General features: G+C 40.4%; 1 protein-coding gene across 1 annotated transcript in view; it reads right to left on the reverse strand.

Annotated features, from left to right (window-relative positions):
* The window catches only part of LOC124770344 (sister chromatid cohesion protein PDS5 homolog B-B-like), a 41,969-nt gene that overhangs the window by 7,332 nt on the left and 17,447 nt on the right, over positions 1-17,190 (reverse strand). The window contains exons 7-8 of the mRNA XM_047249190.1: positions 8,478-8,724; positions 4,685-4,836 (exon numbers count right to left, since the gene is read on the reverse strand). Of these exons, the coding sequence (XP_047105146.1) occupies positions 4,685-4,836; positions 8,478-8,724 (399 nt within the window). The remainder of the gene's footprint in view (positions 1-4,684; positions 4,837-8,477; positions 8,725-17,190) is intronic.

Genomic DNA, 17,190 nt, shown 5'->3' on the forward strand with positions numbered 1-17,190 from the left:
CAGGTCTTTCTTCAACTTTCTTCTCCTCTCCCTTCAATCACAAAACGATACCACTCTGCGCCATTTCCTTTTTAGCATAAACCCCTTCACTACTATCACTTTCATATTCTTCAACTGACATTTTCAGTTTCAAGGCTAAAGACACATGCTTATCGACAGATGTTTTGCACTGGACCAGGAACTACAGAGAACAGAACAAACATAAATGTCAGTCTACAATGTTTGTATTGCTTTGTCATAACCCAAACAGATCCCTGGTCATAAGCAGGTTTCGAAGAAATCTTACCTCACAGACCAAATGATAAGCAAGACAAAACAGACCTGGTGTGTAATGTTTTTAATTAAAGTCTACAAGCATTTCATTCTAAACATAATTATCTTCTACTACAATGAGAAACATTGGCCTAAATGTGTTTACAAACCTGCATCGAGTAAGTGTCAATCTTAGAAGTGCATTAGCCACTGCTATACCACAATACTAGTGCACTTTTAAGCAGCAACTTGGCCTGATGGAGATTTTCTTAAAACTTAGTGTGGCAGTCAATGTGTTTAAAAAAACTACACACACTCAACCTGAACACTAATTAATGCACAAATTAGAAAAAAAGGTGCCAGAGAGCAAAAACTTCGTTAGGACATATGCCCTATTCCAAATGATTTCCGAGACAGAATGTTATGCCGCTCGCCCAGAGCCTCTGCACATTCTCTAATGAAGCCAGCAATGACCATGATTTGACTAAGCAGTTCATCTTGTGTATTCACCTTTTGTTTGTACAACCCAATGTCATCCAATCTCATCAATAAAACTCTAATGGCATAAGATCTGGAGATCTTAGTGACCAGTTAATTGTACTAACATGACCAATCCAGCAATAAAAGTGTGATTGATATGTTCTCACAAATGTCCGGTAAAGTGTAGAGGGGCTCTGTCACGCTGGGAGTACATTGCAGTCCACATGGCCAAAGGAATGTCCTCAAGGTGTGCAACCAACAATTTTTCCGAAAGATGCAAGTTATATCCCACCATTCTCCCTGCTAAAATGACTGGAACAATCAATGTGTTACCAATCATGCCACACCTAACACTGATCAAAAAATGAACTTTGAAATTACGTAGTTTTCACTGCAGTGTGTATATTTTCCTGCAACCATCAATGATTATTGTGTGTGTTGGTGATTCAATTCTGTGTACACATGGCTTCATCAGTGATTAGTCTTACTGGAAGCAGATGACGTCTGTAATTTAACCACTGACAAAATTCAAGTCAGGTGTTGCTGTCACCAACGTGAATATTGCGGACACACCATATGTGAAATCGGTTGGAATAGGGAATATGTTCACATGAAGTTTTTTCCTTGAAATGAACATTCCTGTCATATCACTGAATACTTGCTATTCCTCCAGGGACACACTATATATTCTAGCATCTTGCAATCTCTGTTACATATTCAGTACCCAGGTAATTCAAAGCTGATAAGTATACATCTTTATATGGTTCAGAAAGTTCATGCAGTGCAAAGCAGTGCATGATACCGAAACAAAAGTTTGATATTTGTCTCCTTCATCCTCAGTACAGGACAGTCTCTCTTACAATGGAATCTGAGTGACCCAAACCTTTTTTTAACCCTCCCAACACATCCCTCTCCTCTCAGATGAATGAACTATTAGTTCCTAAAGCTAGGCAGTGAATCCTCTTACTTATATTGTGTATTGGCAGTACTACACAGTTTGCTTCCTGGAGAGCAATTCAGTCTCATAATTTATTAGCTTACTCAAAAAAGGTTTTTACTTTTATCACTGCAGAATTTTCCCCACAATATGTCTCAATTGCTGTACCTTTTTAGCACATCATGTTTATGACATAGTAGCAGCATTTTTTAATGTGTTAGCCATGCATAAAAACCAACACTTTAAAACTACAGCATATGATGGTAAGTGCACCCAAAAACAAAATCTACAGCAATTTTAATGAATACAAAACGGTAACATGTCACACACAGAGACAAAGAAAGATATAAAAGGGTTGGTTTGATAAGTCTGGTAAAAAAAAAAAGTTTGTTTTTTAAACAACTCACTTCTCAACAGTCTCCTTTGAAGGATAGACATTTGGTCCAGCAATCATGTAGCTTTTTCATCTCATCAGAAAAATAGGTTCTGTCAAACTCTGCAAAATACTCGTTGACTGCAACTACGAGGGCTATCCACAAAGTACATTACGTTTTGGAATTAAAAATAAATAAAGTATTGGATTTTTTTTTTATTATATACAGATGAAAGCCACACTTCAATACTATTTTTCTACATAGTTGCCATTTAAATTAAGGCACTTATCGTAGTGATGGACGAGCTTGGAAATTCCTTCGTCGTAAAATTCGGCCGCCTGCACCTTCAACCACATGGTTACCTCTTCTTGAAGCTGTGCGTCGTCATCAAAACGCTGCATAGCCAACCACTTCTTCATTGCTGGGAATAAGTGGAAGCCGCTCGGTGCCAGGTCGGGACTGTACAGCGGATGAGGAAACAACTCCCACTTAAAAGATTCGAGAACTTCACGAGTGGCATTTGCAGTGTGGGCCCGGGTGTTGTCGTGAATCAGCAAGATCTTTGAGCCCAACTTTCCCCTGTGCTTGTTTTGTATTGCTCTTCTGAGGTTGTGCAGAGTTTGGCAATACCTTTGAGAGTTGATTGTAGTGCCTCTTTCCAGGAAATCCACAAAAGTCGTATTTCTACCGGGTTACTTATTAACCACGTGGTTGAAGGCGCAGGCGGCCGAATTTTACGACAAAGGAATTTCCAAGCTCATCCATCGCTATGATAAGTGCCTTAATTTAAATGGCAACTATGTAGAAAAGTAGTATTTAAGTGTGGCTTTCATCTGTATATAATAAAAAAAATTTCCAATACTTTATTTATTTTTAATTCCAAAACGTAATGTACTTTGTGGATAGCCTTGGTACAACGTCCTAATCTGATGAAAATTTCTTCCCAGAAAACCAAAGTTTCAAGTTACGGAACAGGAAGAAGTCATCTGAGGCTAGGTCTGCTGAATGGGGTGGATGAGGAATCAATTCAAAGCCCAATTTATGCACTTCTGCCATTGTTATCACCGATGTGTGGGATGGTGCATTATCCTGGTGAAAGAGAATGTTTTTGCTTGCCAACCTGGGTCTTTTCTCAGCAAACGGAAGTATCAAACGATCCAATAATGAAACATCCAATTATGGTTCTGCCTTTTTCCAAGAAATCTACACGGATTATTCCTTGCTAAACCTAAAAAAACAGAGGCCATCACCTTACCGGCTGATAAAATGGTTTTTGCCTTCTTCAGTGCACTTTCACCAGCCTTGGTCCATTATTCTGACTGCCATTTTGACTCTGGTGTGTAATGATGGATCCAGGTTTCATCAACAGTCACAAATCAGCTCAAAATGTCTTGCAGGTTATGATTAAACAATGCTAGACATTGTGCCAAGATGCTGAGCCAGATGGGCTTTTAGTTAACTATGAGCAATTGCGGGACCCACCTTGCACACAGCTTCTTCATAGCAAATTCTCCATGCAGGATATTATGCACTCACTCAGTTAAGATACCTACAGCCTGAGCAATCTCACGATTTTTATCTGGCACTCTTGCATTAGCGTGTCACTTTGTCATTGGTTTTCCTTGTGCTGACCTCAACTAGATGGCCAATGTGTCTTCCATGCTTGTCCAACAACATTTAAATTAATCCAAAAATAAGTGGTCTCCAATGATGGTGCATGAACTTCATCCAATTCTGTTTTGATTTGTGCAGCAGTCCAACCGTTCAAATGAAAATGTTTAGTTACAGCCTAAATCTTGGTTTTCTCTATTTTCAAGCGCAGTTGGCACACTGATCAATTCAGGCGGCTGTCAACAGTGAACTGGAGACCATACATTGGTGAAATTCTTTATTCAATCCTCGGAATAAGAAAGCTTACCAACCATGGAAGTGCAACGAAAATGGTCCATTCTTTCATAGCAATTTACCAGACTTATCAAACCACTCTCGTATACTTTACGAATGAAGTCTGTCATGTATCAGTAAGTTTTGTTTTTATTTTCATATGTATTTCAGAGTGACAGCTCCAATATCAGTTTCATGTTTCAAATGACACCTTCTGCCATGACCTGAGGAAGCAGTTACAACTGTGTACTGCAAGAATTTGCTTCACTCTTAGACCCTGGTAAAATTCCTCTAAGTTGTTTGGTTTTCTTTATACATATATCTTCAAATGAACTGAAGATAGAAAATATTGGAAACAAACATTTTTACAGATATTTGTCTGAGTACACCTTTTTTTAAATATCTTTCACTATACCAAACACAGAAATTAAACATTTATTAATTGCAGTTCAAAACAATTTATTTTTTTCAGCTCAGTGAATAAACAAATAATATATGATAAATTACAAGACATGATTGCTGGTTAGTACTTAGCTTCAGGAAATGAAATGTGTAGCATTCCTACTCGGCACTTACAAAAGTGACATACCATCATAATCTTTGCAACTAAAAGTCTTTCCTTAGGGAAGAGAGATGAACAGGTTGGGAAAAGTTCAAAAGGAAGAGTCAATTGCTTGGTGCCCTGGATGAGCTGGACCCACCTGCACCTGCAGTAAGGACGAATGAATTTTCCTCTGACACCATTTAATTTACTCACCTATCTTCCATTCCACACATGTAATAACCATGAAGGATTTTATCTTTGATCCAAGTTACTGCCTTTTTAGTAGCTTGAGGAACATCAGCATCATTTAGGTGCTTTCTATAAATCAAGGCAAGACCCGACATTGCCTCCTTGCGAATTTTGAACTGGAAAGAAAAGTAACAATCTCTAAATTCAAGTCGTGCCACTACTTTCCGCTTCACCCCTTATGCCGAACTTTTAATTCACTCTTTCATCATGAAATACACACACACACACACACACACACACACACACACACACACACACAAGAAAGCATTATTAATGATCAATGCATGCACAAATTTACTGTGGAAAATATGCTCTCTCATCATAATTACGAGAAGAGTAAAGGTAATATAGGAATTATGATGCTAATTAATTATGTTGAGAAAATTGACAAAAAATGTCTTTCTCTGATTTTGTTTATTTCTATGTTTTTATTTAAAATCAAATAATGGAAAATCCAGTATGGAATAATGACAATATTATGAAAAGAAAAGACTGCTGCTCACCATATAGCAGAGAGGTGAGACACAGACAGGTACAACAGAAAGACTACTAAACACACAAGTTTTTGGTCAGGAGGCCTCCTTCTGAAATAAACACACACACACACACACACACACACACACACAGTTCACACAAATGACCTTTGTCTCTGGCTGCAAAGCCAGAATGTTAGCAACTGTGTTTGGTGGGAGTAGCAATCTGGTTGGTGGAAGCTGGGGCGAGGAGGGGGAGGGAGAACATGTTACAGGTGGGGGGGGGATGGGGAAGTGCTGTTTGTGGGAGCATAGAGGGACAAGGTGGAAAGAGGTTATGGCAGCTAGGTGCAGTCAGGAGGTTAGACGGAGGGCAAGAGGGGCAGACACTTGTGTCTCCGTCCTTTTTTCCCCCTAAGGTAAGTCTTTCCGCTCCCGGGATTGGAATGACTCCTTACCCTCTCCCTTAAAACCCACTTCCTTTCGTCTTTCCCTCTCCTTCCCTCTTTCCTGATGAGGCAACAGTTTGTTGCGAAAGCTTGAATTGTGTGTGTATGTTTGTGTTTGTTTGTGTGTCTGTCGACCTGCCAGCACTTTCATTTGGTAAGTCACATCATCTTTGTTTTTAGATATATTTTTCCTACGTGGAATGTTTCCCTCTATTATAATCAAATGTTATATACATATATAAAGTGAACAGAAGCAGCATGCAGCACACTACTCCGCACTGATGTGCAAGCTTTTGTTTGTTATGTCTACTAGCATTTGCAACAGATTATAATGGAGTCAGCACTGACAATTTGACTGGACACTCACATCACCCCAATTCAAATTAGCTCTCTGTAATCACCTCCTACCATTTCCATATAGAGGCTCTACTGTTAATCTGTTGTCATGACATATCATATCAATAAATACCACAAATAAATTATGAAATTCATTCTTAAACAGCTTTAATATATTTTGCTATCAAATTGTGAAGACCAACACATTCATTCCAATCAATTAGTGATGAATTATATCACATGTAATTTCAACCATTTGCAGAAGCAGCCTACCCACAGAACTTATTTAGTAAATGAGCATGATCAGTAAGTCACATTTCACCCATCAGATTTTCTATAGTGGTGTTACTGTATTTATGGGGCCGAATATTCACAATGAAGTTTGTGTGAATCAACAAGTAACAAAAACTTATACAATATTAAACATTAGCACAAAAGGAGAAGTGTATTCTGAAACTATGATATGGCATCTATCTACACACAGGTAGTTATTTATATCATGATCTGTAAATTCCACGAGGGAGGAGAGCCTTGATGGCTTGATGGATTTGCAAAAAGACAGCTTCTACAGTGAGGTGATTAAAGTCATGGGATAGCAATATGCACATATACATATAGTGGCAGTGTACCACATACACAAGGAATAAAAAATGTGCATAGGTGGAGCTATCATTTTTACTCGGGTGGCCCATATGAAAAGGTTTCCACCCTGGTTACGGCTGAACAATGGAGATTACATACTTTGAATTTGGAGCGGTAGTGTGAGGTAGATGCGTGGGGCATTCCATTTTGGAAATCATTAGGAAATTCTATAGTCTGTGTTCCAGTGTAAAGAGTGTGCTGAGAATAGCAAATTTTCAGGCATTACCTCTCACCAAAGACAATGCTGTGGCTGACAGACTTCTCTTAAAAATCGAAACTGGTGGAGTTTTTGTAGAGTGCTAACAACCAAGCAAAGCGGTGCAAAATAATCACAGAAATCAATGTCGTACTTATGACAAACGTATCACTTAGAACAGTGTGGTGAAACTTGGCATTAACGGGCTATGGCAACAGACAACCAACACTAGTGCCTTTGCTAACAGCATGACACCACCTGTGATGCCTATCCTGCACTCATTACCACATCAGTTGGACCCTAGATAACCGGAAAATTGTGGCCTGGTCAGATGAGTCCGGATTTCAGCTGGTAAAAGCTGATGGAAGGGTTCGAGTGTGCTGGAGACCCCCATGAAACCCAGTTGTCAACAAGGCACTGTGCAAGCTAGTTGTGGCGCCATAATGGTGTGTGCTTTGTTTATGTGGAATAGACTGAGTCCTCTGGTCCAAGTAAACCAAGCACTGTCACTAATTGGTTATGTTCAGCTACTTGGAGACCATTTGTAGCCATTCATGGACTTTTTAATGTTCCCAAATGACAATGGCATTTTAAGTGATCTGGCCACCCAGATTACCCAACATGAATCCCATCAAACATTTATGGGCCTTAATATTGGGTTCAGTTCGTGCACAAAATCATGCACCAGCAACACTTTCACAATTATGGACAGCTACAGAGGCAGCATGGCTCAGTATATCTGCAGGGGGCTTCCACGGACTTGCTGAGTCCATGCCACATCGAGTTGCTGCATTGCGTCAGGCAAAGGGAGGTCCGACTCAATATTAAGAGATATCTACAATTTTTGTCACCTCAGTGTACTTTAGCAAGCAGAAACAGTCACTGTAGGCTACTTATGTAAAGTATACCAATCAGCTATGATTCGTATTTATCTATTCCAAATGGTACTGTGGGATTTTACTTGTTTCACAGAATACTATCACCTGCCTACATACTGGAAAATATTTTAAATAGGTTTAAGAGGAACATTATGTATTAATTGGTATTTAATATCCCAGAGCCCAAATATTCTGATAAATTACACAAGGAGTGGCTAATACAGCATTCTTTACTTTGTTTTGGAATATCTGGGGATTTCAAATTTTCTCCCGATATCTACTGGCAACCAGTTAAAGAATTTGACACCAGAATGTAAAACACCATTCTAAACCCTACACTGATGCTTGTATCTAGAAATAAATTTTACTTCTAATGTTGTGGTTGTGTATTTTACAGTTCACCCTAAATTTACTTTTATTATTAACCAAGAACACCATTCGGTGTGTACAAATCCCCAGACCACTGACGGGGCTTCTGCAATATTACTACCAATCTCCGTAGCAATTCCCCCCCACCCCCCCTCTCCTCAGCTGCATTGCACCAGTACAGCACTGGGTGAAAGTATGCTAGCAATCCCACCTGCAAGTCAACACACTGATAAATATTTTTAAATGCAAAGCAGACAGCACTGAGCTTTGTGGTTGACACACTGGTACCAGGTTATCATCAATCCAGATGCCTAAAAATTTTACATTTTCATTCTGTGGTTTTACTACATTGATATATATATAAAGTATGTTACCAAGTACGTAACTTACGCTTAGAACAATAGAAAACAATACCTTTTTGTCTAATGTTCTTTCCTTTACAAACTCAAGAAGATCTTCACTATCAGACACAACCTCAAAATCCCTTTTGGCTGTTTGAACAATGGCCATCACAACTTCATATCTCACATTTTCTTCTGAATCATGCTGTCTCAACTTCAGTGTCTCTGTTATGTCCTTCCTCAGCTCAGGATGATTTAGGAGGAAATGCATGGAATGCTGCACACATTTAATGCGTATTGCCACACTAATGTCATTAAACCTGTTAATTGAAACACAGCATTAATAATACAAAAGAAACTAGAGAATTAAATTACACATACAGTAAAGCAGTCTCATTATCTGACCCATAACATAATCATGTTTCAGGCAACTGATACAGATGAAAATAAAGTTGGCACCTGCCTCCAGAAGTCAGAGATTACTTCCAATGGTAAAAAGTGCACACACAGCTGGAGGAAACAATATTACTCAGGCTGCATCCTGCATAAGCGACAGAAGCGACCCACTGCGCACCACGTCTTCAGACGACAAAAAACCACCACAGGTATAGTTACAGAACTGTCCTTGGTGAGCAACGCCCACGGCACTGCCTGTTCTCTGCTACAACTTGTGACATATGAATTCAAATGTGTTTTAATCTTGTTGCTGGAGCACACAACAGTGAGAGCAACAGCTACGAATCCTCTCTTTGAAGCACTGGATGGGACGCACCAGCTGCTATGAAATACTTATCATCCGATTTTATGAGAAACATCTGATGAAAAAATTTGATTCTTCTGTATCTTGCAGCTTGATGAAAGACCAAATTTATTTCATTGTTCGTCATAGTTACTGAGCAGCACGAAATTAAGTAAATGACTGTACAAAATTTTTAAGAATTTGCAGAGGTAAAATAACAGTGCAAAGACTTTGTGTGCAGCACATATTAGGCCATACATTATTGGATACGAAATGTGGCCAATATATCAAAACTATATTTAAAGTTGAGAGCCAAATGATATCTATTTTCATTCTCAAGATATTGGCTACTAAATCCACAGACAGGTTGCTCGCGGCGTGTCTCAATCCTTTCCTATGCATCGGGAATCAAGTGGTCATAAAAATCTTCTTCTTTTCATAAACAGTTAAAGATATCAAAATGAGGTTTTTTGGATACAACGGCACACAAAAAGGACACATTTTGTCAATGAATAACAATCAATATGTTTTTGTCAAATGTTTCTGCGGAGCAAAACCAGACTCCCTGTAAATTACACAATGAGTTTTTGTCCAAATTTTCATAGCAAAATTAAGTGTGAATAATGGGCAAATAGGGAATCACAGTGACCAATGTGAAGTCTACTTTTACAGGAAAATATTTAACTGCTTGAAAGTAATCAGCATAATTAAGAAAAACCTAATTACTGATCTGAGGAAAAATTAAAATATTTCATGAATAACTGCTGCTATCTATGTGAATGAAATGTCAAAAAGTTCATCTGGTTTCTAAATTAAACTCAAAAATCAAAAAATATATTTTAAAAAATCAGTCCAATATCTTGTGCAATGATTTGTCTAAAAGAAATAAAATTGATCACAGAAACATTTCACAAGCCTCTGAAAGAGGCTTGAATTCATATACAGAAAATGAGGTGTATCATGTGTTTCTCGAACATATTTCACTCATTACTTTTAGGCAAATCAGTGCATTAAACTTTTGACTTGCTTTTCACAAACTTTGAATGCTTTACTTATGCACACTGTTTTGATTAACAGAAACATTTGGCCTTAACATTGATTTCTGATGAATTATGTTCCCAACAACTAAATATCAGTAAAATTTCATAGTTGTTCATTGTGTTTCATTAGGAATTTAATATATGTGATATACTGGGATAGGTATATATACGTTTAAGGATCAAGTACTTTGGCAAAATCTTAAAAATGTACTTCGAGATGCACTGTAAACAGTACAGATAAAACTAACTACACAAAATTGGAGACAGGATTGTAACCACATCAGTTAAAACATAAGAAGTAGCCAGGACCGAACCCAGTACCAAAAATGATTCTGATTATTAGCCTATGATTCTACCATCACACCAAGGACACCTCCTCTGGAATATCACTCGTTCCTCCATTTTTACTGCAGTCAGTCATTCTTCCGTACCTATCAGCTGCTAAGTTCGTCATCATGTTGGTAACATCCACTCTTTAATTTACTGATGAGATAATTGAATGTCTGTCTGCTCATTCACGTATGTTTGAAGAATGTGTCTAAACCAAACAACGGAAAGTCCTGGAAGGCATGTAACAGTATCATGAAAAGGATAGTGGCTACTCACCATATAATGAAGTTGGGTCGCAGACAGGCAGACAAAAAGACTATCAAAATGTGAACTTTTCGGCCAACAAGCCATTTTTCGAAAATGCACGCGCATGCGCACCTGCACCCACACACCCACGCGAGCGTGCGCTCGCACGCAAGCAGTCACTGGCTGCTGAGGCCAGATTGTTAGCAGCAGTGCATGATGGGAGAGGCAACTGGGTGGTAGGGGTAATGTGGTGGCTGGGGGAGGGAGGGGGAAGGATAGCAGGTAGGGGTGGGGGACAGTACTCTGCTGCTTGTGGGAGCACAGAGGGATGAGTTGGAGAGTCGGTAGGGTAGCTAGCTGCAGTCAGAAAGTTACACGGAGGGCGGAGGGAGCAGGGAGGAAGTAGGGTGGTAGCGAAAATGGAGAGACATAAAAAGACTAGCAGTGCATTGGTGCCACAAAAGGCTGTGTAGTGCTGGCATCGGAACAGGTAGAGGCTAGAATGGTAAGGACAATGATTAACAAAACTAGGGGCCAGGAGCATTACAGGAATGTAGGATATGTTGCAGGGAGAGTTCCCACCTGCGCAATCCAGAAAAGCTGATGATGGTGGGAAGGATTCAAATAGCACAGGTTGTGAAGCAGACACTGAAATGAAGAATGTTGGGTTGGGTGGTGTGCTGAGCAACAGGTGGTCCAGTTGTTTCTTGGCCACAGTTTGTCAGCGGCCATTCATGCAAACAGGCAGCTTGTTGGTTGCCATACCCAAGTAGAATGCAGAACGGTGGTTACAGCTTAGGTTGTAGATCACATGACTGGTTTAATAGATAGCCCCGCCTTTGATAGGATATGTGATGTTTGTGACCAGACTGGAGTAGGTGGTGGTGGGAGGATGTATGGGACAGGTCTTGCATCTAGGTCTATTACAGAGATCTGAGCGATGAGTCAAAGGGTTGGGAGCAGGGATTGTGCGATAGGCTATAATATCTCTGTCATAATAAGATTCCAATCCTTCAAGTGCTTTATCACTACCACGCACTAAGGCAACTGTTAACCATGAATTACCAGGAACAAGTTCAGTAGTCGTACATGAAAAATTAATTTTGCATCCAACAAATGTGATGGGACCAGTCAGTAGTTCCTCTTGAGCAACAACATTAGGAACAAAACTAAAAGTGTGACTTAGCATAATGCTGCTCTGTAAGTCACGTGACTGCCAGGCGCGTGACCTTGAGTGTGCGAGTGAGAGCGCTGTGGAGTGTGTGTGAGAGAGCGCAACACGGGCCCTAGTATTACTAGGCCCGTGTTGCTTGAAAATCAAACTTATCAGCGGAAGTGACGTCGCGATAAGGCGCGCTGGCGCTGTCTTACTGGCGCAGCAGCATGCTCAGTCGACTCGAGGCAGCCGCACGGAACACACAGCCATGCCGTACCGTAGAAGAGGATATAGAAGAAGGAGCAGACTTCCAGTGTACAAGACAGTGGACACTTTTAGTTTTGTTCCTAATGTTGTTGCTCAAGAGGAACTACTGACTGGTCCCATCACATTTGTTGGATGCAAAATTAATTTTTCATGTACGACTACTGAACTTGTTCCTGGTAATTCATGGTTAACAGTGGAATACCACTGTGGGAAGGGTATTGGGTAGGACATTCCTCATTTCAGGGCATGACGAGAGGTAGTTGAAACCAGGGAGGAGAATGTGATTTAGTTGCTCCAGTCCTGAGTGGTACTGAGGTGTGAAGGAAATGCTCCTCTGTGGATGACCGGTGGAACATGGGAGGTGGTGTGTGACTGGAGAGATAAGGCATGGTCTGACACCCTCAGTATATTTCGACAGAGACCACCCTACAGATGTGACTGGCACGGGGGGGCTAGGCTGTATCGAAGGGCCTTCTTGGTATGGAGTGGGTGGCAGCTGTCAAAGTGGAGGTATTGCTGGTGGCTGGTAGATTTGATTTGGATGGAGGTATTGATGTAGCCATCTTTGAGGTGGAAGCCATCATCAACGAAGGAGGCTTGTTGGGTTGAGCGGGAGGAGGTGAAGTGAATGGGGAAGAAGGTGTTGAGGTTCTAGAGGAATGTGGATAGGGTGTCCTCACCCTCGATCCAGATCAAAAAAATGTCATCAATGAATTTGAATGAGGTGACGGGTTTGGGATTCTGGGCGTTTAGGAAGGATTCCTCTCGATGGCCCATGAATAGGTTGGCACAGGATGGTGCCCTGTGGGTGCCCATGGCCGTACTCCGTATTTGCCTTCAAAGTAAAAGTAATTGTAGGTGAGAATATAATTGGTCATAGCAACTAGGAAGGAGGTTGTTGGTTTGGAATATGTGGAGTATTGAGAAAGGTAGTGTGCAAAAGTGATAAGGCCATTGGCATTAGGGATGTTAGTATAAAGGGAGGTGGCATCAATAGTGATGAGCATGGCAACATGTTGTAAAGGAACAGGAACTGTGGAGAGTTGGAGGAAATGGTTGATATCTTTTGTATAGGAAGGTTGGCTGCGGGTAATAGGCTGAAGGTGGTGTTCTATGAGAGCACAGATTCTCTCAGTGGCAGCACGTAACCGGCCACAATGGGGCATCCCGAATGGTTGCAAGTTTGTGGACTTTAGGAAACATGTAGAAGGTAGGAGTGCAGCGAGAGGTTGGGGTGAGGAGAGAGATTGACTCTGGCAAGAGGTTCTGAAATGGGCATACGGATTTGAGGGGAGACTGGAGATCCTGATTGATTTCTCGAATGGGGCCACTATATGGCAGGGTTTGTTGGTGGATGAATCTGACAGCTTGCGGAGTTCTTCTGTCCAGTAAACTTTGTGGTTTCAAAGCCTTTGTCAACAGGTAGGATTATAAGATTGAGATCAGTTTTTAGGTGGTGAATTGCAGTTCTTTCTGCGGATGTAAGGTTAGTTTGCACATTGAGAAATGATGGTGAGGCACGCTTCCATGTTCAGAAATTCTGGAAAGTTAACAGGGGGTGATTTGGGAGCAGTGGAGGTGGCTCATAGTTGGATGGAGGAGTGAACTGAGTTAGGCAGTGTTCAACAATGGTCTTGGTTGAGTCCAATTGTTAGGGTTGGTGGTGAAAAGGTGTTTCCACTCTAGGGACTGGGAAGAACATGTTTGGTGATCTTCACATCTGATGATGCAAATTGTGAACTTCTCCATGAATATTCTTCCCTTTGTGAATTTACCGTATTTACTCGAATCTAAGCCGCACTTTTTTCCAGTTTTTGTAATCCAAAAAACCGCCTGCGGCTTAGAATCAAGTGCAAAGCAAGCGGAAGTTCTGAAAAATGTTGGTGTGTGCCGCCACAACTAACTTCTACCGTCGAATATATGTAGTGCTACACAGGCATGTTTTGTAGGCACAAAGATAAATACTGGCACCAAATCCTCTGCATCAGTAAATAAATTAAAGAAAAAAAAGGTGGGAGACGAGTTTTTTCTCCACCCCGAGTTTCAACCACTGCATTTTCATACATTATCCAACGAAGTAAATACAAATTCTGTATTGTTCATCTTTGAATGTAGCAGCATTTCAATGTACTACAAAAAATCCAACTGGCAAGACTGTTTGGGATGTTTGTCAATATGGCCAACTCTACGTTCTGAATTTTTTCCTACCTGTGAGAAGAGATGGTTGCTAATAGGAACTTTTATGAATTGTGAATCACATGCAGTATTCTCTTCACCATAAGAATAATAAGAATATAAACATTTTGCCTTGTATTGTTTCGTGTTTGCTGCTATCTCATTTAAATCCTGTCTGCCTAATAAACAACGAAACTAGAGTGAGACAAACAGCAAACGTGGAAGAACATACATATCGTGTCATGTTTATATTCGTATTATTCTTATGCCTAATAGTGATACAGTCAGAAATTAAGCACAGCAATTGACTAGATTTTTAAATCTAAGATGACTCTAATTTCTGTGCAGAATGTAATGTACTAAAGAGGTGCCTGCAAAGATACTCAAACGGAGAAAAATTTTCGCTGAACTCTCGTTCAGAACATCTTCTATCATACGCAGTCTATTATTTGGTTCTTGTTGATCATTATCAAAGAAAGCAGCAGTGTACGTAACAACAAATAGCAGTCTCTCGCCATTGTTTCGCTAACGAGACGTCTTTTTTTTAAAAAAAAAAAGAAAAAAAAAAACAAAAAAAAACGGCGGTAGCGCGCACAAAAGCAATACATGCCGCGAGCGGCGACAGGCCGTAAACACGCACCATCAGAATGCGACAAACAATGCATGTCACAGTACAGTAATGAATTTTCAGCTTAGAGTGACGTAAACACCTATAACAAAGAAAACGGCGCGTATCAGTTCAAAGAAAAATAAACAATCAATACAAACCAGACAAAGCACGAGAAAAAGGAAGGGTACCCGTATAAATACGGACGGAACGCCTGATGCATAGCAATGGCTACCTGGTAAAGCTTAACTGCTAAGCTTACAACTCGAAACAAACTACTGTAGCTGTATTGTCATTCATTCGACCTAAATTGTCTCTCATATTACAATGGACCAACTTTGTTTCGATTTGGAGATGCGGCCTAAAACTTTTCTCTCACCTTGAATTTCGAGTCTCAAATTTCAGGTGCGGCTTAGATTCGGGATTTTTTTTTTTTTTTTCCCTTGATTTCGAGTCTCATTTTTCAGGTGCGGCTTAGATTCGAGTAAATACGGTAAAGTACATCACTCTTTTATCACCTCATTTTCCTAAGTAAAGCTAATTTTGTTGCCTTACTCTCAAGCTCCAGCATTCTCTAGTTTACGGGCACCATTTTATAGAAACGGCTGGTCAGCTCTAGAGCCACCTTGTAGCAGGAGATCGTTGCTTGCACACAAGACACCTGACCGTACTGCACAATGCTGCTGCTTGTTCTGGAGTGTAACATATTCGGGTCTCGATTGCTGTTGGTCACTTCTGATGCTTGCATAGGATGTGGCCTTAGGAATTAAGCAGAAGAGTATACTTTACCTTAGGGCAAAGAAGAGCCAACCACACAGGAAGAGAATAAAATCAGCATTAGCATGTGGGATTTCAAAAACTCAAAGGAAAATCGTACGCAAAAAATTATACAGAAATTATCAACAACAGAGAAAACGTAAGCTAGTGGTGATGAAGCATACACCGTAGAGGAGAGGTGGGGTGGAAGAGGGTGGGAAAGAGAGAGGGAGAGGGGGGGAGGGAGGAGGGAGGGGGGGGGGGGAGAGAGAGAGAGAGAGAGAGAGTGAGTGAGTGAGTGTGTGTGTGTGTGTGTGTGTGTGTGTGTGTGTGAGAGAGAGAGAGAGAGAGAGAGAGAGAGAGAGAGAGAGAGAGAGTGTGTCGAGTCAGAAAATAAGATGGGCTAAAAGGGAAAATAGTAAGTAAATAAATTTTAATCGTGAGACTGTAACAGAAACAAGCTAGGACAGAGGGGCAGGAAGGGTGCAGAGAATATCAACAATAGACATCATTAGCCAAAGCAGAGATACAGTTCAGTTGTCTTGCCAATACACAAAACATCTCCTGTAGTTTATGGCAAATGACATTTCAAATGTACAATAATTCCTATAAGCAATATGGCTGCAGTAGGTAGCACTAAACAAGTTGTGTGTCAGAGAGAGTCGCCATATTGCAAGGAAATTACTTCACACAGCAAATCAGAACGTTGATCCTAAATGCCAAAACTCATTTTCTACAAAAATAATCAGTTTTTGAAAATACAATTGGATAGATAAAAAATCTACTCACCAAATTGCGGCAGGAGAAACACATGTAAAAGTTAAGAAACTGTGCAAGTTTTCGGAGGCAGTGGCTCTGTTTTCTGGCATAAGGGCTGAAGGCTGAGGAAGAGGGATGAAAGAAAAGAACTGGCGAGATGTAGCGAACATATACAGTTCTGGAAAATTGCCCAGCTCCAGGTCAGGGGTAACTTAACAAATGGGATGAGAAGGAAAGACTGATTGTTGAGTCCCCAACAATCAATCTTTCCCACTCATCCCATCCAGTAAGTCTCCCCTGACCTGGGGTTCTGGTCAACTTTTGCGTAACTTTACTTGTTCCCAAAGTCTCACCACTCCTTTTCTTTCATCTCTCTTCCTTGCACTTCAACCCTTATGCCAGAAGGAGGAGCCTACAACTCTGAAAGCTTGCACATTTTCTTAACTTTTTACGTGTTCTCTCCTGCCGCCACTTGGTGGGTAGGTTTTTCTATCTATCCAATTGTATTACAAAAGTAATTTTCTGCCTTTCATTAATGAACCCACTACTTGGGGAAAAAAGGGAGTAGGATCTCATCTGGAGTAATGTACTTTCCTTATAATTTATGACATTATTTGTCTGGAAATTGTTTCATTACCACTAACTAGCGCTTAGTGTTCATAAAAACGAAAAAGTACATACTCTTTCTAAATATAAGGTTAACTACAAGAG

This window comes from Schistocerca piceifrons, unplaced genomic scaffold, assembly GCF_021461385.2.
Source record: "Schistocerca piceifrons isolate TAMUIC-IGC-003096 unplaced genomic scaffold, iqSchPice1.1 HiC_scaffold_791, whole genome shotgun sequence".
Taxonomy (NCBI): Eukaryota; Metazoa; Arthropoda; class Insecta; order Orthoptera; family Acrididae; genus Schistocerca; species Schistocerca piceifrons.